Here is a 24,468-nt window from a genome sequence, read left to right on the forward strand (position 1 = left end):
TCAATAGTCGTCGCTCTAGGTATCATCAGCGAGACGTCAATAACTGCTGATGTGTCTGCTTTGAATCGTAATGCTTCTGTTCATGCAGGTCACTGGGAAATGGACGAAACGATAAGAGGTGCATTATGCAGTTTCCTCGTGTTGTTACAGATTGAGACACTCATTGGCTAATCGGCATCTGCTGACCTCACATTCACAGTAGATGATTTGTACAGTATGTTCTTACCCTGCGTTTTCTTTTTTCTCTCTTTCCCTGTCTGCTCTCCTCTATCTCTCCTCTCTCCATCAGCTGAGGCAGAGCGGAGCAGGAATGCACCAGCTGTGAGCTATACTGCAGTGCCAGGGGACTGTAAATAGGGACGGACTGAATGTGTTTCCTGTCGGCAGACAGCAGAGAGGACATACGGGACTGGATCTGAGCGGCTCAGAGTCAGGTAGGACCGCAGACTGTCTGTGTGCCATTACTCAGAGGACTAGACGGGGACTTCCTGTCCACCGGTGGCTTGGGAATGCTGTTGGAATGGGTTTTTTGCGCAAGCTAAGGATGTTTGGCGTCCTGATGTTCAGCGACGTGCCAGGTTAGAAGTGAGCTGGGAAAGGTTTGAAATGAGGCATTGTATGTTGAGCACGCTTTCTTTTTCTCTGTGGTTCATTTCCTCAAGTACCCTCGTTTTTCATTCCTCCTTCTCTGCATCACTCTAAAGGTTCTTCGGTTCAGCTGTGGGGTAGGTTTTTGATGGGAAGTTATTGGTGTGTTGGATTCAGGTACCATTCATCTGTTTCAATAACAGATAAAAGAATGGTTCTTTAGAAAACCAAAGATTTCATTGGAATCTTTGGAACAAAAAAAGTAAGATTAGATTCTCTTATTGGACTGTAGGTACTTGTCTTTCCATTTTCATTTTTTAGATTTGTATTAAAGCTTAATGTTTTTCTGTAGCACCATGGCAGTCTTTTAAAAGGATATCCAATAGAATAATTGGAACTTGGTAAGGTTCTCTTTGAACTTAATTACAGCTTTAAAAGTAATTTAAAGGAATGGTTCACCCAAAACTTAAAAATCTGTCATAATTCACCTAACTTTGTGTCATTTCTTAATTATTTTGTTCATGGACATTTTGAATATTGTGAGAAATCTCAGATGCCTCTGTGTTTTGGTCGTACAATGAAAGTTAAAGCATTCCAAAGTTGCATTGAAATTTCAGAAGAAAAAAAAACATCATTGGTTTGGAATGACGAGGGAGTAAATAGGTACATAATGACAGATTGTTCATTACTGGGTGAATCTCGTCACTGCATTAAAGGGGTCATATGATGTTACTAAAAATAACATTATTTTGTGTATTTGGTGTAATGCAATGTGTTTATGTTGTTCTGATTGGCAAGCTATCCAGTGCGTTGTGATTGGCCGAATACCTCAAGCATTTAATGCGTCACGTCCTGGTGCTATTACACCAAAACAATAAAACACAATATAAGCAAGACATATTGTATCCAGTGGGGACAAAATTACTGTTTTTCATGACTTAGTGCTATCTTTTTATGCATTGCGTTGCATCGCACCTCTTAAACATAACATTATGTCTGCATTTGCGATTAGAGAAATTACAAACAACAAGCACTACACGTTAAACTACTACACTTTACTTTACACACTACACTTTAAATAGTAAGTAGCAGATTATTTTAGTAAGAAAATGTAACTTACTTAAAGGTTGTGAGTCAGAAGTGCCAGACTGCCCTTATAGCCTGCACAGCCAGCATAAGCTGCTCACAGGTTCAGGAGATAGTCTTCTGTAGATGAGCTGAACTCAAATTTTTTTTGGACTGTTTAAGAACAGTGTTGTAAATACAACTTAACTATGGATTTCTAGTTGTGTCCTCTTTTGGAAGCACAAAGAAAGTAATTTCACTTTCACAACGAAACGCAGCATCTCCAGCAACTGGCAGCAACACTACAGTGAAAATAATATTTATAATAAACATTTGGTGTTATGAAAATAAACCCACTTTGTGCCGTAGAGAAGCGGTTTTAGGGGGGTGTGGACAAGCCATAACTTTTATAAAAAGTTATGGCTATGCAGCTTGTAACATTCCAGAGAGAAGGGAAAACTTGAAATCACATCATATCACCCCTTTATTTACGCAATCAGTAAAGTATTATTTTAATATGGTATACTGTTATAATTTGTAGGAATATTGTGAACCGTGAATTTAAATTTTTTTTTGTCAGTTTTTGCTTTTAAAATAATTTTAGTATTTTCACTTAATTGCAGTTTTCAGATTTTAGATTAGTTTTTCATTTAATATTTATGTTTTATATTATTTCATTATATTTTTTCATTATTTTTGTGATCTAATCAATTTTACATGGTTAAAATCCTGCCTTACGTTTCTTATTTTTTTATTTTTTTATTTTTTACATTCAGCGTTCTTTAGATAATGGAAGAAAAATAGGTTAAAATATTTATTTTTGTCATTGTAAGAACTGAAAACGGTTCTCCAATGGCATTTGACCAGAAACTTTATTTGTACGAACACACCAGCCTCAAATCTGTTTCTCTCTCACATTAGTGTAAGTAACACCCGAGGGGGTTGCAGTAGTGAGATGTGTGAGTGTTTTTTTACCAGGTGAGTGAGTTTAGAAGAGGAACTCTACCATCGGCTCAGTCATGTGGAGCGTCTGAGATAACACACCTGGCATGAGTGAACTACAGACCTCAAGTAACCTCACACACACACACACACGCACTGTGTGTGTATGCACACTAGTTCACATGCAAACACAAGTACACGCTTTCACACCTGCATGCAGTGACCCACATTAAAGCAATGTCAAAACATGACACAAAAAATGTTTGTTACTGTACATTTCAAATCACAAAACTATGCATTTAGTGTTTTTACATTATTTGTTTGCAGGAAGCATTTGGTTTAAAACTTTTCATGCGTGACTCGCATGCTAAAAACGTTTTTTTAAGGGTGACTTCCATGCTAAAATAGTCAGTCGGGGCTTCTGTACAAAGCAATTGCAACCCTCTTCCTGTGCAAGACGTGCCGTGTTATCTTTAGCAGTGTATGAAAGTTGTTTCCTCTTTTTAAAGCTAGGGGCGTGTACGCCAGTATGATAGTCTAAACGGGATATTCCCAGTGTTTTTCTACATTCGGGGTTCGGGAAAATGTTTGTAAACGCGTGTAAAACGAGTGTGGCAAACTTCTCCGAGTCTCTGAGGAGGGCAGCGGCGTTTTCTAGGGGAAAATGACACAGCTCTATCTGCGGCTGGTACACCCAGATGCAAATAAGATAAAAGCAGGTTTCCATGGTGATAGCGAGAATGATCGCTCAACACACACTCACAGTTGCTTCAGTCTGTGCTTTATCATGTGATCACACATTGAAACCGTAAACACATGCACACACTTAAACATCTTAATGTGGTGTTTTGCATGCATGCTACGCTATGCTTGGTCATGCACTGTGACACACCGGGGCATGCGTTAGTATCTGGCCCAGAATGCATTGCGGTGAGCCACATTTGCTGGTGACCCATGTGTGAGTTCCTGTCTCACTCTCAGTGGAGATACAACATTAGCACTACACGCGGGTGAGTACTAAACGGATACTAACAGCCTCAGATATACACATTCACTCTATATGTTCTATCTGCGTCTACAACTATAAAACTAAATTATTTATAAAAGGGAATTATTGAAAAAAAAATGCTTGTTTTAGAATACATTTTTAAATAAGTTCTGTATTGCTTTAGAAAAGCTAACCGTTATACTCTATGTAGATTTTCGACCTTTCGAGTTGCTTGCTTAAACACATTTCTGCATTGTTGTTTTTTATTCTGAATATTTTGAAAATCCCCAGTTTGTTTCAGCAAGATCTTGATTATAAAATAATTTTTCAATTTTGGTGACTTTATATGTTGCTGTTTGTAACCATTCAAAAAATATTAAATACTATAAGTAAGTATTATATTACATTATATTTCAATTATTTTAATTCTTAATATATTTGAATACAGTTCACTGTAAATGTTTACTTTCTGTACGCTTTATGCATATTTCTATTGTTTTCTCTTAAAAACAAAAAACGTTTCGGTGTGTATTCTAACAGAGTTGACCACTTCCTCTTGTGTCTCTTTGTCTCTTGAACGTTAAAGTTACATGGCCTTTTTACGTGTATCACTTAGTAAATTTCCATTTCACGCAGTTGTAGGCCTTTGCTGAAGAGTAATAGTAGTCACTGATCGCGCACTTTCTCTCTCTTCTCTGACGTTGCTCCACAACTTATTTGACTATATTTAAAGTCGGTTTGAAGAATCGGTGATCTGCTGTCAAGCACCACTGGCTATGTAAAACATCGCCATGACTGCATGGTCAAAAGACATTTTGTTATTAGTAAATTAAGCTGTTTCCTTTTCTCTAAAACACTCTTGTAAAGTGTGAATGTAAGGTGCGGCATGCTTTTTGTTTATTGCATCTCTAGCCGGTTGTAATATTTGGCGGGAGGAGATAAACAGCCATTCTGTTTAGTCATTCGGAGCTGTTGTCATTTCTTCCTGTTTGTCTTAGCAAAGTGAACTGAAATGCCGCTTTCTCAACATGCTTTGGGTCAAACACTGTTAGGCTTTGTTAGGTTTTGTAAGACCTTGTTCCAAAAGAGAACATTTGCAAACTGAGAACTTCTTACTCACTGTTACTGACAAAACTTCCTGTTTTCTCACTGGTATAACTGTTTTAACAAGTGAAACTAGTTTCATTTAACATAAAATGTTGTGGCACTGCAAGTCTAAAGCCATAATATTTCATATATATATATATATATATATATATATATATATATATATATATATATATATATATACACACATGTATATAGATAGAGATATATATATGTATATGTGTGTGTGTGTGTGTGTGTGTGTGTGTGTAAACTAAAATTATTATGACAAATGAGCATCATGTATTTTAAAGGTATAATTCACCCCTAATTGAAAATTACTCCATATTTTACTCAACCCGAAGCCAGGTGTATATGATGATCTTCTTTCAGACATACATTCTGAGTTTAAAAAAAAATGTGTCCTGGCTCTTCCAAGGTTGGTAATGCTGGTGGATAGCAGCCATTATTTTGAAGCTCTGTAAATCGGATATATCCCCAAAGTACTGCGCCGTAAAACTAACCTTTACTCCTCTGGGAGGTTATCACACGTCCTCTGAAGAGGATAGATGGGTTTTTATAACAAAAATATTTCTAGTTTTAAATTCAAAATAACGGCCGCAATTCACCAGCATTGCCAACCTTGGAAGAGCCAGGATACATTTTTTAAAACCTCAGAATGTATGTCTGAAAGAAGAAAGTCATATACACCTAGTACAGCTTTGAGGTGAGTAAAATATGGAGTAATTTTCATTTTTAGGTGAACTATTCCTTTAATAAATGTACAGTTTAATGCATGTATGTATGTGTCTGTATATACTGTATGTATGTAGGTGTGTGTGTGTGTTTTATATATATATATATATATATATATATATATATATATATATATATATATATATATATATATATATATATATGTGTGTGTGTGTGTGTGTATATGTACCAATTAAAGCAGCACATTAATATGGAACAGTGACTTGGAACTACCTTTGCATTAAATGGTTTTACTGTATACCTGCTAGCCAATCAGAATCCAAAAAAAAAAAAAAAAAAAAAAATATATATATATATATATATATATATATATATATATATATATATATATATATATATATATATATATATATATATATATATATATATATATATATATATATATTTTAAAGAATGATATTTCATTTCATAAATTTATTTGTTCTAAGAATAATATGGTTTTTAATATGTATACAACTAATTATTAGTATGATAAAAGGTTTTTCTTTCGCATATTAGATGAGGTTAAACATGCCAATATGTAAAATATAAATAGACATGAGAGCACTAACGAGAAAATCTTTACTTTTCCTTTTCTTGCTACACAAACAGTTAGCTTTATGAGAACAGTTTTGCCATTACGTCTCTGAAAGAGATCGATTCACTGGGTGATGAAGACACTGCAAATGTGTAAATATAGTTTTCCCAGAATGTTTCTGCAAATCAGAAAGCCATGAAAAAGCATCAGCCTCGTTGCCTATGAGGAGAAGGCCTCCAGAGATCAGTAAACCTGAAGAACACCGAGAGTTTTGCTGTCTTAGCGTTTCAGTCCACTACAGCTTTAGATTATTTCGGGGCTAAATAATGAATCGACGTCACGAAGACTGAAGAGCACCTCACAAATTCTTTAATAGCGTTTCCAAACCGATTATTGTATCATCAAAGGTAATTCTGCTAGAAAAGTGGCTGTAGCATTGTGATGTAGGGCAGTGCTTTAGTTTGGGTGCTGTATTAACTCAAGGCCTGAATGCCTTCGATATATCAGTAAAGTAGGCCAGCACGATGCTGCTTTTATCAAGGGCATTTGAAACATCACCGGTGACTTTCAGCAATGCAGCTAGACACCGGTGCCCAGCGCCGAACCCCCGAGTCGCATTTACGCTATTCAGATGATAGCTGTTGTCTGTAAGCATCGTCTTAGCAAACCGTGCTCATAGACGGCGTAATATTCCGAAATGCAGGGATTTTACTGAATAATTTAATAGATCATTTAGCTTCGAGTATCCCTGCTCAGATAATGCAATAAAATATAAAAGATATGTGGGGCTGTGCAAGAAAAAGGGGTGTGGTTTGCCGGGTTTAAATGAGGTTATTGGATGGCGAGAGGTGTCCAGACTTACTGAGTAACGAGAATATTCTCTAACCCAGCAAGAGTTCACATCCACCAGCCAGCACAATTTACAGCGTCCTGACACATACCAGTGCTGAGACGAGAGAAAGAGAGAGAGAGAGACGACTGAGACTAAGACTGAGGGTTTTTTTTTTTCTGTGTGCACTGAAAATTTCTGCCTCGTTCAGTGTATCTGGCACAGATTTGGGGGCTCAAAACGAAGGCATCATGCAGTGATCTTCGATAAACATGGTGCTGACAGTTGTCTTTGCCACCTTATGGTTTTTATTTCCTGTTCTGAAGGCGAACTTCCTGTCTCCGCTCCATGTTCAGGTGTGACTTTCATAGTTTGCATGATTCAAAATGGCCGTGTTCGCATAAGCCGCATAAGCAACTACGTGATCTCCAAATGGGTTGTTTAACACCTTTTTCTCCATGCCCTCATAATGTGGTGCGGCGAATGAAGCCAGAGCCGGTGGAAGTGGTTTTAGACATCGGTTTATCTGAAATAAAAAAAATGCAGCGTCTGTTGGAAATACCATATGGAAATGGATGTATGCCGTCGATGAACTAATCGCTAAATTTGGCAAAGTTTGCCAGATTAGTGGCAATAAATGTTTGGTAGATAGATACTTAGATACAATTTTTATGTAGCTTACTTAAGATGGTAAGAACCGTAATTTCTGATTTGCTATGCAAATTTTGAGCTTCTGTGAAATGATCAATACTTCTCGAAACTATGAACATGACTGCCCAAAATATCTGGATCCTAAAAATATCCGATGATCATGTTCTTAATTTGGAGACAGGATACTGAAAATTTTTGTTTGCTATTTCACATACAACATACACAGATATTATTTGTAAAACCTTTATTGTTTTTCATATTGTAATATTATTTATTATCCCACCATTCATTTGTGACATGTTAGCTGTAGGCACACCCTATCATACAGTATTTTTTTTATTGCTTTTTTTAACATTTAATGATAAAAAAGATTTCTGTCTGTTCAAGAATCCTGAAAAAAAGTTAAAAACCCAAATGCCCAATCATTAAAATATTAGCAGCACAAATGTTTTTAAAATGATTAAAATATATAGTATAACATAATATATAATAATAAAATGACATCTGAGGGATCATGTGATGCTGAAGACTGGAGTGATAATGCTTAAAACTTTTATCATGGGAATTACATTTTAGAATATATTAAAATAGAAACGAGTTATTTTAAATTATAATATTGTTTTACACTATGTTTACTGGGGTTTTAAACATATAAATGCAAATAACTTTACATAATATTACTAACCCCAAATTTGAATTCTAGTGTTGGTTAGACAATCTCTTCTTGCCTGAATTAGACACTGAGGACCAGACTTTATGCTGTTAGTTAAACATTTGCCTAGGTGAAACTGCTTCACACCAGCATTCTCAGCCTCTTTCTGTAAACTACATACAGCCGGTCCCAGTGACTTTGACTAACTGTGTAAACAGCCACACCCAATCACTTTCACTCCTTTCTTCTCAACTTGTTCACTCGGACACGTCTGAGCTGTAAATGGTTAAGCACCAAAGGTAAACCTGCGAGAGATGATATGAGGGTTTGAGAAAGACAGGTACGTCGTGATTTTAGCTAGAAAATTGTGTTTGAGGATCATGCGTGCGTCTAGATTTCTGTTTGGTGAGTCAGGAAGTTTGGCGCAGAGAGGTCAAAAAAGCTCTGAAGAATTCTGATGGCATTAGGCCATGCCGACATAAATCAAATCTCTCCATTGTGATGCATTGATAGAATACATAAACAGTCCACATGGATGTGCATTTGTTGTGCAGGCATGCACTTGTGTGATTATGCACCAGAATGTACTTTAACACTGTCGAACTGTCAAAACTAACAGACTATAAGCTACTTATAATATATAGTTGTTAAGTCAGTCTGCCCTTCTGAAAGAGTAGCTAGCTATAAAAACTATATTGTGTTAATATACACTACAATTCAAAAGGTTTTTTTACGATTATTTTAAAAGAAATTAATATTTTTTTATTCAGCAAGGGTGTATTACCTTGTACTTGTACATGTGTAATGACAATAAAGTTGAATCTAATCTAATCTAATCTATAAAAAAAATGTGACAGTAAAGATATTTAAAATGTTACTAAATATTTTATATAAAGGTTGTATAAATGTTGAATCTATTAACAAAGAATAAACGCAACCATGGTAACATACGAAACTTATTTTAAACATTTAAAAAAATACAGAAATATTTATTAGATTAACTGGTAACTTTTGTAGTAACCAGTTGTAGTTGAAAGCATAGAGATGAAAAGGAGCGTTTGGCTAAAAAAATGCTTTAAAATAATTAGGTTCAGTGGATAAAATGAATCAGTGTATTATTTACTTGGTCACGTCATTTATAGGAATCATTATTTATAGGAATAACTATGAACAGACTAATTCACTGAAATGAATCAGACTTCCGACCTCTACAGAATTCAACGCTAGACCGTTTTGAAACCGGCTGAACAGGGTCATGTTACAAAAAAAAGGTTAATCATTTTTAACATTTAGCTAGTTTTGTCCCAGACATTTAGAGAGATGCGTGTGTAAAATTATAGGGATGCAAAACTTGAGTATCAGGCCATTTTAGCAGTCTGCTGATAGATTTCCATTTAACTAGCGAGCGAGAGTTCTTTCAGTGGAAAGTATGACCGTCTTCTCTTCTCGTGTGACTATTTCTGCCACTTTCATCACTTTTAATACCAGAACAAGCTTTTAGAAGTATGAGGACACGAAAGTATGAGCGGAAAGTAAAAAGACAGGAACTGTTGGATAAGACATATTTTCCCTTATGTGTAATATGTGAATGAATTGGTCAGTTGAAGGTAATGGGGAAAGAGGTAGTCAGAGTGAAATGAAAGTGTGTGTGTGTGTGTTTGTGTGGTTGTTAATATAAACCAGAGTTGGACTGTAGCCTTGGTCTTGGTGTCAACGGCATAAATTGTCATAAATTTATCACCGAGCCCTGCCAAAGAATACCTAATCAACATTTTGATATCGGGCCTTCTGTAGTTCACATGAATGTTTTAAATGAAAACAAAAGTAGTACGCTATAGTGTATATGACTAAAATTGTGTTTATTAGGTGTTTAAATGGCCACATGAACCACCCTGATGTCTAGACATGGGGAAGCTTTACAGTTGTTGTACTTTTAACAAGAATTCATTTTATGATGTCAAAAGATATTTCCATTTATATCCAAGTAAGGTTATGTTTTATTATTTACCCATAAGATACAAGCACAACGGCGAACAGGTAGATGCTAAAATAGGCATAGTTTACAATAGGTGTTAATATTTATGGTATAAATGTGCATAACAGATGCTTTTAGATGGTGTATTCTGTGTTAATTGCTCAAATTATATAATTTTTTATTGACATGCATTTGATTGACCTTCACAAACATTTTTGATATTTTTGATATTCAGGTAAACGTTTTTGATTAATTTACCCAGAAAACTACAAATTGTGCATTTAATCTGTTGTTGGTCATTTCAGATAGATAGTCTTTTCCTTTTTAAAATGGATTGTTTCTAGCCAGAAATAAAGCTTAAATAAATTTTTTTTAACAAATTAAATTTTTTTAAAAGTTTATTGGCCACTAACTCAAATTTTGCATGAGGTAATAAAATGACAAAAAAACCAAATCTAATTAAAAAAGAGAAAAAAAACTAAATCACAAAGATACATTAAAATTACTAAAACCTGAACTAAAATAAAGAAAAAAAACAAAGGCTCATTGAAAAATGCTATATAAATTTAATAAATACTATATAAATAATACTAAAATAACACTGGTTTGTAGCTCTTATTAGCGGTTTCCTCTTATGCTGTTGACATTTCAGGCCCTCAAACTGTAGACTTAAAGGAGCCCATCAATATGATAGAGATTTTTACACTTCTCAGAACTGGCCGCGCAAGTCAATCTCTAAACAACTCTCTCCAAACTAAAATTCCTTGTGTGGAAGGGCGTGCGATCAACAGCAGAGACGCGATTTCCTTTTTCTATCAACTTTAATATTACTATTATTCCATCCTGAGTTGCGTGTCATTTTTCCAGCAGTCGCATAGAGTCACAACCGCAGCCATTGCTGGGCGAGGCTCAAGTATGCAAATAATGCAATAAAGCATTTTTTTCCAGAAGATAATGAATTAATGTCCCAGTTTCAAGGCTTTATTGCCATCCAGGAAAGTATTGTGTAGTTTGAAGAGACTCTAAATTCCCGGCCATGTGGGAGTTTGTTAGTATTAACATCGGTGAGGCAAATGAACGCAACCCAGTTCTCCTTCATGTCGTTTAATGAATAGCTCATGGTGTAAATATATCACGCATTTCAAAGCGGATTATTGGGAAGAGGCTTCGTTCAGTGATATACTTCCCTCCCGTAATGGCCGTAACCCAGATAGTGATGATTCAAAGTGGAATTATGACCAAATTCTGCCTTTCCCAGCAGCAGATAAGGCTGCCGCACAATGCACCAGGTGTGCAGCTGTGTGTGTGTGTGCGCGCGTGTCCCACTGCAGTCTGGTGCCCAACGCAGACAGACTCCTGGGAAAGCACGATGTAATCTCACAAGCACACTCGTTTTCTTTTCTTTACCTCCCTTTCCTTCCTTTTGTCCCCTCCCCTTCTCATTTTCTCCTCGCAGAGCAGCCGCAGCAGCACTTCCTGGTTGTGTCGTGGGCGGTTCCAACCGGCGTGATTGGCGCTCGACTTCGGCGCTCTGCGCAGTGCTGCTGTTTCTCGCAGGCTCACACACACACACACACACACACACAGTGGCGCAACCAGCAGCCACACGCGCAGCCTAAGCGCTCTGTCTCTCTCTATCTGTCTCTCTCTCTCTCTCTCTCTTTCTCCTCCTCTCTGAGAATGGTCCACCCGGTGCCTGAGGCTCTGCTGTCGCGGCCTGCCGCCCGCGTCTGATCTCTCACACACATACGCGCTCTCAATACTAATCATGATGTGAGAGGTAAGAACCGCTTTTCTGTACGTTCTCGCTCTCCCGTCCGTCCGTCTTTTGCAGTTCTAACAGCACTGCACCACTTTTGCACGGGATTGGGGGTTGTTCAGTGCGTGTGTGTGGGCTGTTTTTGACTTTATTGGGTGCCTTTGTGGTGAACTGCAGTTTGTTGTGTCTAGGCGATCGTAAACGGCACCGCACGAATCTCAGCTGCGTTGGGAAAAGTTGTGCTGCTGCGTGTGCATTTGGCAGGAAACTCCCCCACCCCGCGCGACCGGCTACTTGTTTAGACAGTGGCGGGCGTGCGATTGGTTAACTGTTGAACCTGAGAGCACTTCTCCTTTTTAAAACCCCCCTCTCGGGTCTCACTTCCCTTCTGTTTGTTTTATGCGCGTACCAGCGCGTGCAGGTTTTTTTTTTTTTTTTTTTTGCACTCCCTCTCTCTTTTTTTCCTCTTACGACAGAGCCGCGCTCTCCACTCCCCCTGCATGTAAATTACGTGTGACATGTTTAACTGCTGTTTCCTAATATGGCTCGTGCTAGATTTCAGAGCGGTAGGACCCAGCCAGGCACCCTGGGACTGCACAGGGGCGTGTGTGCGAGAGCGTAACTGTCTGCGAGAGGGAAAAGAGAGGGGAGAGAGATGTTGACGCAGGTTTTCACTTCTGTCTGAGTGCGTCACTCTTCCGTGCAGTCATGTAAGTAAACGCTGAACACGCTCTCACTGCAGAGAGAAACATATGGATTCGAGCCTTCGCAGGTCTGCGGCTGCACTGAAACATGTAAGGAAGGATTGCTTCGAGAACAGGTTATGCTGACTTTTAGCGCACTTATTTAGCGGGTTATTGTTTCACCGCGCTGCAGAGTATTTAGAAACGAATGCCGTCGCTGGGAAGTCGATGCTGATTGGTGGCGTACGATTAAAGCAGTCGTTTCGGTCGTTTGAAGCTGCCATTTTTCGTAGGGGTTGGTGGGGGGGGGGAGAAAAATAAACAAATGATCCGTCAGGGTGGTCTGGCGCCAAGTCTTTGGGTTTTGTCGACGCCGCGCTGTAGTTGAGAAAGTGAAAGTGTTGCGAAAATAGGCGCTTTCAAGCTCACTTTAGCGTATTTTGCATCCGATTCTGGTTAGATTAGGCTCGCTGAATTATAACTGTGAATTATCATGGATTGTAAAGTTAATGTAAAAAGATGCTCATAAATGAATTGTTGGTTCAATCCCATATGCTAGCTGTTAAACAACTGTTGGGATGATAAATGTGTTGCACCTGCGTTGGATATCGCACATCTGGTTGTTCATCTTCTTGCGAACATTAATACTCGTTTTCTGGCTTTTTGTCTCAGTAAAATTCTCGCGGTCTTCACATTGCATTTGGGTTGGTTTTGTACGCAAACGATTCCTGTTGTCTTATGCATAAAGGCAGCCGCATGTTGGACGTGTCAAGATTTGTTTGTGCGTTTGACATCTAGAGGGCGTCGTTGAAAAAAAAAAAGACTTATTGTTTTGCTAAATTCTTATCAAACTTTATCAAATTACCGCATTGCTAATTGTTATCTTTAGAATAAGTTGTCATATGGATATTAATAAACATTAACCTTTGACTTCTCCGATACACGCAGCTTTGTAGGGCGTTTGGAGCTGCGCTTGTTTCTGAGTTACTGGGTAGAAGGGCTTTTGCTTGAAGCTTTGTGCTGTGTAACCATGGTGATGATACTATTTTCAACCCTTTCCAACATGGCAATCATCACCTACACACATCTGAGTCAAACGATGGAAGGCTGTGGTTTAGATAACCATCTCCGCTGCCCGCTCACCTTTATGATCAAGCACTCCACCCCGGTCCAGGCCAGTTCCTTCATGCATTAAAGCTGGGGTGGGAAATGCTGATTTAGGTTCAGCTGAACTTGGTGAAATTGTAAATCAGCAATTTAGAGCATCCGCATGGTGTCTGATTTCAGATCAGAAGCATTTTGACTTCGTAAAATCTATTCTCTACTGTCTGATAAGTTAAATTCTCATTGTACGCCTTAAAGGTATAGTTCATCCAAATTAAACAGAGATTTGATGGTAGCTATCAATGGAATACAATGGAAGTCAATGGCTTCCATCAACTACTTGGTTACCCATGTTCTTCAGAATGTACCTATAAGGTTATGGTTTTGAGGATTTGTCTGAAATAAAATGACAGAATGGTTAAGAAAAGTTTTTAGATGTTTTTACAATTTTTCGCTTTATTAAATTATTAAGACTTTTTTGTTTACATAATATATATGTGTGTGTACTGTTTACATGAATTATGTGTATATATAAACAAACATACATTTATATATTTCAGTAAATATGTTGATTATATATTAATATAAATATTATATATATATATATATATATATATATATATATATATATATATATATATATATAATGAATATATGAATATAAATATATGCATGCAAATAAATGTGCATATTTTCAAAAATATATTCTGTACGTGTGTATGTTTATTTATACATCATTTATAAAGTATATTTATATATTATGTAAACAAAACCTTTTAGTTTTGGATGTGATTAATTGTGATTAATAATTTGCCAGCACTACTTGGGTTGTCATTTAATTCTTTGGAGATTGTTGGAAATAAGTGAAATTGGTTCTTTAAAGCAACAAAAGGTATGTATCATATAACAAACTACAGAAAGTTCTTTTTGGAACTTATAAAAGTTCTATATCATACTCTAAAGATCCTTCTTGGTCAGTTTTGCAGTTCCTTATCCTTCCATTTATAAAAATGTTAGTGCAGCTCATTGATAACACACTTTTGCAGCCTTAAATGGAAACAAGTTTCCATATGCTTATATATATATATATATATATATATATATATATATATATATATATATATATATATATATATATATATATATATATATATATATCTGCACATTTGATTTGAAGTGTCAAAGCTCTATGGAGGGAGAGTCTGTTTTCTGTTTCCTAGACACAGACTAAACTCAGACTGATTTTAACCTTTCATTATAATTCCTCCATTTAAAAAGCTGGTCTTTAATATTGCTCAGCTGACGAATTGCAAATAGAGCCACAGGAAATCAAATGTTCAATCGAGCATTTCTCACAGGCAGGAGTGTATTAGAGATCAGTACAGACGTAAATAAAGCCTGAGCCAAAGTGCAAAAAGAATGAAACACTTAATATCTCATTCATGTGAATCACTGAAATAGTTTCCATCTCTGAAAAGAGAACATAACATCCAGTTCTCCTCCCAGTGGCAAAAATGTTTGACTTTTTAATGGGCTTTGATTGGCACACTTCCAGATCATTCTCTCTCCCTCGCTATCGGTCTTATTTTCTCTCCTTGTTTGACCTTGCAGCAACTTCTAAGAACTGTTATTCCACCGCAAAGGATTGTGGGAGATATACGGTGACATAATAGCCAAATCATTTAACCAAAAAAAAATAAATAAAAAACAGATCCCAAAGAAACAGCATTGTTGTGTTCAAGTGAAGGTGAGAATCTTAAAGTAGAATCCAAGTCTGAGCATGAATTTGCTTTAATTGTCACGGTGATTATTTCTGTTCCCAGTAAACACAGATAACGCAGGCATGAGCCTGTTTAACGCGAGATCAGAATCACGCTGCAAGGCTCATGGATTCACATTATCCCGAGCGATCACTTTCTTTTCATTTCACAAAATCATTTAGCCTGTTTGGAGTATTCAGCGTTCCCAGGATCAAGTTTGCAGTCTTATCGGATTAAAATATGTCATCAGGGCTGTGTTTTGTGTGTGTGTGTGTGTGTGTGTGTGTGTGTGTGTGTGTGTGTGTGTGTGTGTGTGTGTGTGAACTGGCATTTGTTGCTTATAAGGACACAAATGTGTGTAATGACATGGGTTGTATAAAAGCAAACATGATTTATGAGGACGCTTCCTATGTCCCCGTTATACAAAAGGCTTAAAAAACATACTAAACAGTGTTTTATGAAATTCAAAAAATGGCAGTAGTTTCCTGTAAGGGGTAGGTTTAGGTGGAGGGCAGTTTGTACAGTATTAAAACCATTACGCCTGTGGAGAGTGTACATAAACCACAAATGCGATTTTATACGTGTGTGTGGATATGTGTGTTTTTTTGACATACTTCCATGATCACCATATTTCTGTTTAAGAACCAAGTTTGTTTGTTTTTAACATTTATTGTAAAGTATTGAGTAATAATTATATATTTAATTGTATTTGGGTTTTTTTTTTATCAATTAATTTTAATTTTAATTTTAATTTTATGTAATATATTATAAATAAATACATTTTTAAAAATCAATTAAATAGAAAAAATAAATATTTGTTTCATTGAATTCATTATTTGAGTTTAATATTTTACCTTTTATATATTATTTGTTTGTTTTAAACTATTTAAATTATTACAATAAATGATTATAATAATTTTATATTTATAATTCTGTAATTTATTCAAAAGAAAGAATTATTGCATAAATATGATTCAGTTTTATGTATTGTTTTAGTATGTATGTATTTCTATATTTATTATATAATTGTTAATTTTACCTGCTAAAAAAATATATATATATTTTTATATTTCTACAATTTTCTGTATATAGGGTTGCTCACTACTCGTTAACTCGTTTTTGCAGTTTGTTGGTTGCTTTTATGATGGTTTCTTACCGTTCCAATTTAAAAGAGGCCACTTTCATGTCTATTTCAAGTGATGTTCTGGTCTCTAGATATGACTTATTTTGTGAAAAAAACATTTCTTTCCATTTCTTATCTTTTTAAAATGGAAATGGCCAATCCCACAGTTTTAATAACAATAACTGGAATAACTGAATGTGGGTGATTTATTTATTTTATTTTATTTTTTTTTTTTCTTCTTCTCCTACCCTCTCTCTGACTGGGCTGCTGCTCTTAACTGGCATGTGGCCGAGAACATTGCTACATCTCTTCCTATGATTGGCTTACAGCGAGTTGTGCAGTACTTCAGAGAAACAGGAAATGACCTCGCCGTTCACTTTCCACCTTCTCAGTCTCTGTTAAACGATATGTCACAGCTCTTCGCAGTAGCTGTGATGTGCTATTTGGGTCGGTTTTCCTCAACCTAGACTGAAACTTCAGATCATGAAGGGCTGCTTTGTGCGTGTTTGTTTGTGTAAGAGAGAGCTGAGTGTGTGTGTGTGTGTGTCAGTGAGGTGTGTGTTAGGCCAGGAATGTGTGTGACAATGTTTTATTTGCTCGGACTGACAGTATTCTGCAGACTCCAGTGCATTTCTGGCATTTTTAGGAGTGTGAAGGATTTATGCAGCTGGTGAGAGTCTAATAGAGAATGAGTGAGAAACAGAGCAAGGGCGAGTGACATAGAGAGATAAAGTGGTGGATGGGCTGCGTTCCAATTCTGGCCTAAATAGTATGCAAGATTAGTAAAATTCCAGTAAACTGCACATTTTCTTTATGCGTGGAATACCTGGATGATCTGCTTCATCTGATAAAATATGCAGGATGCAGTATAATGCGCACTGAATATTGAATCTCTCATCCCCATGCACCATGTAACTTACTTGAAACGTGATACAAAATGCAAACTATGTTTATTTCTGAGATGATAACCGGACGTTGTTAGAGTGAAGTAAACAGATATCATTTGATAGCCTCATGATGAAGTTCATGTGGCAGTTTGAACTGCTTATTGTTGCAAAATGCATTCCATTTCATATGAATTATACAATATACGGATGACTCTTCGTTTAGGGGAACTTCTGTTTTAATAATGCAATCTGGTTTTAAAGGAAATATTTTAAATATAAATTATATTATCTTTATTTATTTTTTAGCTTTATTTGCTTTCCAAGTTATTTAACCTTATTGCTTTTTTTAATAGTTAAAAATTTAACTTTAGTAACCAGACTTTTTAACCTTAAATTAATAAAAGATTTTAAACCAGGAACATTCTCTAAAATTCTTTTAATTAATTAGATATTTTATTTTATTTTATAATTAAACTTTATATATATATATATATATATATATATATATATATATATATATATATATATATATATATTTTTTTTTTTTTTTTTTTTTGTACTGTTATTCAAATTAATTTAATAATTATGTTTTATATCTAAAAAATGTAGAAAAAAATAAATTTGTTTGTATGTTTTAAGTGCATTCTTTGAAACCAGATTGCATTTTTTAATAATCTTATGGGACATAAAAATGTTATATATAAATACAAAGTCCGGTTCTTATCCAAAATGATTTTTTAAATATTTCTTTCAAGATTTCAGGCATCTCTTATTTAATTCGGTTCAATTTTTGTGTCTAGTTAAAGGTTCAAAACTTCCTTTGCGTTAAAAATATGTAATCACAGATTCGCTTGATGAAAACGTTTGCTGAAACGTTTTTAAAGCTGTTTTTTTTTTTTTTTTTTTTTGTTGCAGGTGGGTACTGAGTATCGTGCCCTCTCTTGCGTCTGCCGCTGCTTGGACCTGCTTATAGTACCAGCCTCAGCTTTCCTGCCTGCTTGCTGCCCACATCAGTGAAAGGACTGCCCGCACAACCCCACAATCCCTGTGACCCCGACAACCTCTACACAAACACACAGAGCTGAAGTGGGCACTATTGAATCAGCCAATCAGATTCAAGGATTTTTGCTTTGGGATCCATTACTGCAGTTCTCTTTTTCCAAGCAGCAACATTTTTTTTTGTCCTTTTTGCTTCGGCCTGGTGCGCATTCACAAGCAAAGAGGAGCTTAATGATCTAAGAAGGAGAGGAACATTCTTAAAAGGACAAACACAAGCACACCCAAAGCACTTTGGGATATTAAGGAATCGAAGTTTGCTTGCCGCTAAAGCGTGTTGAGATGGCGATGAACGTGGCTCACATGCGGGACACAAAATGGCTGACGCTGGAGGTGTGTCGAGAGTTTCAGCGGGGAACGTGCGCTCGCTCCGATGCTGAGTGCAAGTTCGCACATCCCGCCAAGAGTTGCCAGGTGGAGAACGGGAGAGTCATCGCGTGCTTTGATTCACTGAAGGTAAGAAACACCTCAGACGCCAAACTTACTGCCATTACTACCATTTCAGGTCTATACATGTATGCCAACAAAATTGAGTTTTTATTTCTGGCTGAAATCTGTCTATCTGATCCTTATTAAATGAGTATGTCCACTTTTGGGCATTATTATTATTATTATTATTATTATTATTATTTATTATTACTGTTATTTATTTTAACTGTGTTATTTTTTTATTAAAATTAAATTAAAAATGATTAATTCTAAACAAAACTATATATATATATATATATATATATATATATATATATATATATATATATATATATATATATATATATATTTTTTTTTTCATTTATTTATTTATGACTTTGACCTATCAATTAACCTATTTTGACCTATCTTGACATTGAAAGTTCTTATTAGTATGCCCACTTTCAATTATTATATTATTTATTATTTTATTTTATTATTAATGTTTTTTGTTCTTATTTTAATCTCAGTTTCTATTTTTATTTTATGTTTGACAATTTATTAATTCATTTTTATTGGTTATTTTGATCATTTTTGATTATTTCTTTTTACATTTGTTTTATTATTTTAACATTATTTATATATTTACACATTTTATTTCTGACCTTTTATTATTCTTAAAGTTTTGTTGTTTTGTTTTTGTTTATATTTTGTTTTATTTTAATGTATTATTTTATTTATTTTTTTATTTTTTTATGGCCGCGGTTGAAAAAGGACAGAAATCGCACTTTTCGGTTTTCAGTTATGTTTCCTTTTAATGCAAATATTTAGACTTATTTATTCATTAATTATGTATTTTTACCGGGTTTTACGAGTTTGCTCATTTTACTAGTCAAATAGCACTTTTATGAGAATGAAAATAAGCAGGATTAGTTTCCATATTATCATGCTGTATAAATGGCTCAGTGTTTTACCTCAGAATGACACAGCACACCCTTTAGCCGTAAATTTTTACTTACTTTGGAGGCTAACATGAGCATTCCACACACTATATAAAAATGTAAATCAACTGCACTGTAAAGCGCATGGGACTTTTATATGGGAATTTCTTTTACAAGCGTAGTAGTCTAGACCAGAATACGCACGGGAGGACCATGGCAACGGACGAGCAATGTTGTCATGATTGTTATCGATGCTGATGATCCTTGTCACAAAAAGAGCAAGCCTCTGCCTTTATATGATAGGAATCCTAAATGTTTTGCATAGAGAAGTTCCTGCAAACCCTCAAAAGTTTCAAACCATTTCGACGGCTTTCAAATCCAGGACTCTCACAGAAGAAGACTAAACATAAACTGAGTATTCTGTGCTTTGCTGCCTCGTAATAACACACTGAATCTCTGATGTTTGGACAAGGCAGGCTGAGGTCACGGCTCTTTTCTGCAGTTTTGGTTCAGCTCCTCATTTGGTTGAGTCAAAGAGACGCTCAGTATAGCTTACGCACTCTGAAACCACCAGAACCCCAGCCTGGATGAGTTAAGAGAGCTCTAAAAAAACGAAGGTTTTGGTGATATGGCATTCGCAATAATGCTTTTCATTTAATTTGTGGATAATTATATGGCTATATTGTATTTTTAAACCCTGTGACTGTGCAGCACAAAGCCACTGGAAGTAGTACAAATCCCCAAAATATGAGATATTATACAAAGAAAGGCCTCTCGCAGAAGCTAATGTGCATGTTTTTGTCGTTCCCGTTTCCCGTCCTGAGGTCTGAGCGGAGTTTTCGCTCTCTTCAGATCCAAATCCTTTATGATGAACAGCCCGATACCAGCCAGTAACTCCACATAGATCTGATCCTCCTCCATGAGCCCTCTGCACTTTCCTTTAATAACAGAAATCGCATCCATCATTGCGGACCCCGAGACTGGCCCTCTCAGAAAGTCTGAGTCAACAAAGACAGAGAACTCCGTAATGCCTAGCAGAACAAACTAGGGTCCTCGCAACTTTCTGCCCTTTTGAATTCATTAATTGTTTGGTGTTTATAGAGAGAAAGCATTATTGTGTCCGGACAAGATATTTTAAGCAATGGACAATTGTTAATTTATCTTGTGCAATTTTATCCCAAAAACTCAACTGTTTATAATGATCATATTTTAAATCAAGTGAAACAAGCATCTTAAAACATTACATATATAACGTAAAACTTATTTAAAATAAATACATTAAAAATGTAAAAATTACATAATAAAAAATACACACACACATACATATGCACGTTATGTAATGTAATGTTATGTTATTTAAAATAAATGTAAAAATGATATATATGCTAAGTTATTCACAACATTTCTAGAGTGTTGTTAATGTGGTTGCTAGGGTAATGCTAGTTGGTTGCTAGTTTGTCATGGGTGTTTTCTCACCTCTAGTTGTCTGTTATAGCATTTGTGTTTTCCTTCATCCGTCTTTTCCATCAAAGACTTTTTCTAGCACACCTTACCTCAACAATCCACATAATCTGATTTGTCCTTCACGTACACAGCGCAAATGAAATGAGTTTTGCAAACCATCTAACCCAACATATGAGCAACAATAATAATGATTCGTCTTAGCAAGCATGTCTAAAAGGTTTTTCCCGTTTACGCCTTACGCTTTGATGAATGAATTACGGCCTGTGTCACATCTGTCCAGAATGAGCCTCTGTGAAGTTCCACTAATCCATTACTCTGGTTCATGTCGTCCAGTGTTTGGCTTAGTGTGGAGCTGCTAAATTATTCATATAACTAAATATATTTAAATATTAAAAGGACCACATGTGCTGAATTATTAAAATGTTTAAATTTGCTGAAATATTAAAAACATCAGTTATGACTTTATTAGGTGTTAATTTGTAGCACCAGGACTTTGCAAACAACTCTACTGTAAGTGTGTGTGTGTGTGTGTGTGTGAGGGAGTGAGAGTGTGTGTGTGTGCATGACCACTTCCTTCCAGAGCAGTAGGGAATGCCACTTTGTAATTTTCCATCTATTTTTACACGGCAGGAGAAAAGCAAATACACACACAGACACACGCACACACACACACGCACACACACACTGGCAGAGGGGTTCAAGCTAAAGGTCTGCTGGGAAACCTTGGCAATGTTTCAGGTGTTCCCCTCCAAAGACACACACTCACTCATACACACACACACACACACACACACACACACACACACACACACACACACACACAGACAGACAGACATTTGTTTTTATTGGACACATGCAGCAGTCAAGACACTTTCAAAAAATATACAGCATTTATAATAATGTACTGTAGGTTTTTGGACACTACCATGAAAATAATACCATATATATTTTTCACACATTTATTCAGTATTAGTATTATTTTTATTTTTTATCATATGGTATGCAAGTAAAAAAATAAATGGCTATACAGGTAATACCAAACAATAGTAAATAATAATTTGTATATTATATTTTGTATTATACATTACAAGTTTCTTATACTGACATCAAAAATATTCAAATATTACTATAGTTTAAACTGGCTGTTTTCTGTTTTATTGTAATTTAAAATATAATTTCTTCCTTGATGACGAATCAGATATTATAATATATTATAACTTGTGTAAAATTAAAATTTGTGCAAATGATACATTGTTTCAGGATTCTTTGAAAACTATATAGACAACTAAGTATAAAATAACAGCATTGCTTTTAAATAGAAACCTTTTATAACATTATAGATGTCTTCCCTGTTGATTTTGATCGATTTAATGCTGTCTTGCAGAATAAAAGTATTAATTTCCTAAAAAAAATACTGATCCCAAACATTTGGATAACATTGTATTTACTTAATTATCTTATATTTATCTTGTATTTTTGTGTAATGTAACACAATAATATATTTGATTATAGTATAGCTATTTATATTATTTAATTTATTCTATAAAATATATCACAAAAAATATATATAACCGTAATGATGTACATAGTGATTTCCTCTGTAAATGTAATAAAAATGGTTTGTATATGGTTTATATATCAAATATATTAAACATTAATACGTTGACCTTTTGTTTCTAAACTAATAAATGCAAGCTAAAGGGCAAGATAATTTTTCACAATTAATAACATATACCCTCATACCCCACAGCTCTGGTAGAGCCACAGTATACCGTTTTCTAAAAACGAAAGAGTGAAAAACAGACGAACTATGAACACGTGTTTTGCGTCAGACGACTGGAGTCGTATGAGAAGATCTACTGTGAATAAAGGCCAGTGAGAGTCGTGAATCTAGTTCTGGCTTCGCAAGCTTGTGTGTGTTTGAGAGAGAAAGAGAGGTAAAGATCTGAAGAAATTGTTTCAGTGCAGATGTGGACAGAAGAACATTGTCTAGTGTGTGTGTGTGTGTGTGTGTGTGTGTGTGTGTGTGTGTAACAGCTCTTTTGGCCATGTTGAATCGTGCTGGCTGGATGAAAAGCACACTGTGAGGCTGCTGACGCTGACTGCCATGGGCCAAAGTCCAGACACACACACACACACACACACACACACACACACACACTGCTCAGCTTTATCTATCATCCCTCCATCTGACAGAATGATAGATCTGTTATCTCTGCCTGTATAAATATTGCCAGACTGACAAAGAGAGCGAGCGAACGCGACAACAAACGAAGTAAATAAAACCGACAGAAAAGAAGAGCTTTAATATGAAGTAAAAAGCAACCTGTAAAAAAATAAGCGATTTTCAGAGAGGGAAAAAAAGAGAGAGAGAGAGGAACGGCTATGAATTCGGTGTTGTTTTACACTTCTGCTCCGAGCGAAATGAAAGATCATAGAGTGGAAAAGTGGCTTGCGAGTGAAGCTGACGTGGGTGAGAGATGTTTGAGCCGGCTGGCCAGTTTCCTCATCTCTAACGAGAAACAGACCAGCCATATGGCTCACAGAGCCACGATGGCCACTGCACAGGTTTTGGCGGGAAACAGAGAAGCAGGAAGATGTAAGTGTGGGTCAAAATGGACCAAATAGGTGCATCTTCATCCATGAAAACACATGAGGCCAAAAAACATGTAATTTTATGTGACTTGCGTGCAATGCCTTTGTAAGGTAACATTGAAGTGGAAAAAAAAAGGTTTTGTCATGTTGAATATCATAATTTCCACTTTAGATCAGAGACTTTATTTTCGAAACCCTAAACTTGCATTATAAACGTCACATCTGTTTCATATAGTGGTTTTATGTATGTCACTGCTTTATGAGGGCAGCTCACAGCTTAACGATTATAGAGCAGACCGTGGATGGCCTTCTTTTAGATGATATAATTAGAACAGGTATCACATGACCAGGCATCTAAAACACTGGTGCAGACACACACACACACACACACACACACACTCATCCAGAAACACAAATAAGTATCTATGCTTTCAACAGTGCATTTGCATATCATGCAAATCATTTGACTGAATATAGTCAAATATGCTTTCCTTTCCCAGCATCCCTCACGACCTCCAGTCCGCCAAGAAGGCAGGGTTGAAGTGGAGATCAACCAGTAGAAGGGAGGACAAGCACTCCCATTTAACACTTATCTCTCCATTTTGGCTCGAGTTAGTG

At 35.9% G+C, this 24,468-nt stretch overlaps 1 protein-coding gene across 20 annotated transcripts in view; it reads left to right on the forward strand.

The window, feature by feature from the left end:
• mbnl1 (muscleblind-like splicing regulator 1) overlaps positions 1-24,468 on the forward strand; it is a 61,103-nt gene that overhangs the window by 8,884 nt on the left and 27,751 nt on the right. For 2 of the 20 annotated variants that reach the window (XM_043252989.1, XM_043252992.1), the window contains exons 1-2: positions 11,565-11,850; positions 18,302-18,898. In XM_043252989.1, the coding sequence (XP_043108924.1) occupies positions 18,725-18,898 (174 nt within the window). In that variant the 5' untranslated portion in view covers positions 11,565-11,850; positions 18,302-18,724. The other 18 variants (XM_043252996.1, XM_043252997.1, XM_043252988.1 and 15 more) reach the window with 14 other exon arrangements.

Source organism: Puntigrus tetrazona, chromosome 2, assembly GCF_018831695.1.
Source record: "Puntigrus tetrazona isolate hp1 chromosome 2, ASM1883169v1, whole genome shotgun sequence".
Classification (NCBI taxonomy): Eukaryota; Metazoa; Chordata; class Actinopteri; order Cypriniformes; family Cyprinidae; genus Puntigrus; species Puntigrus tetrazona.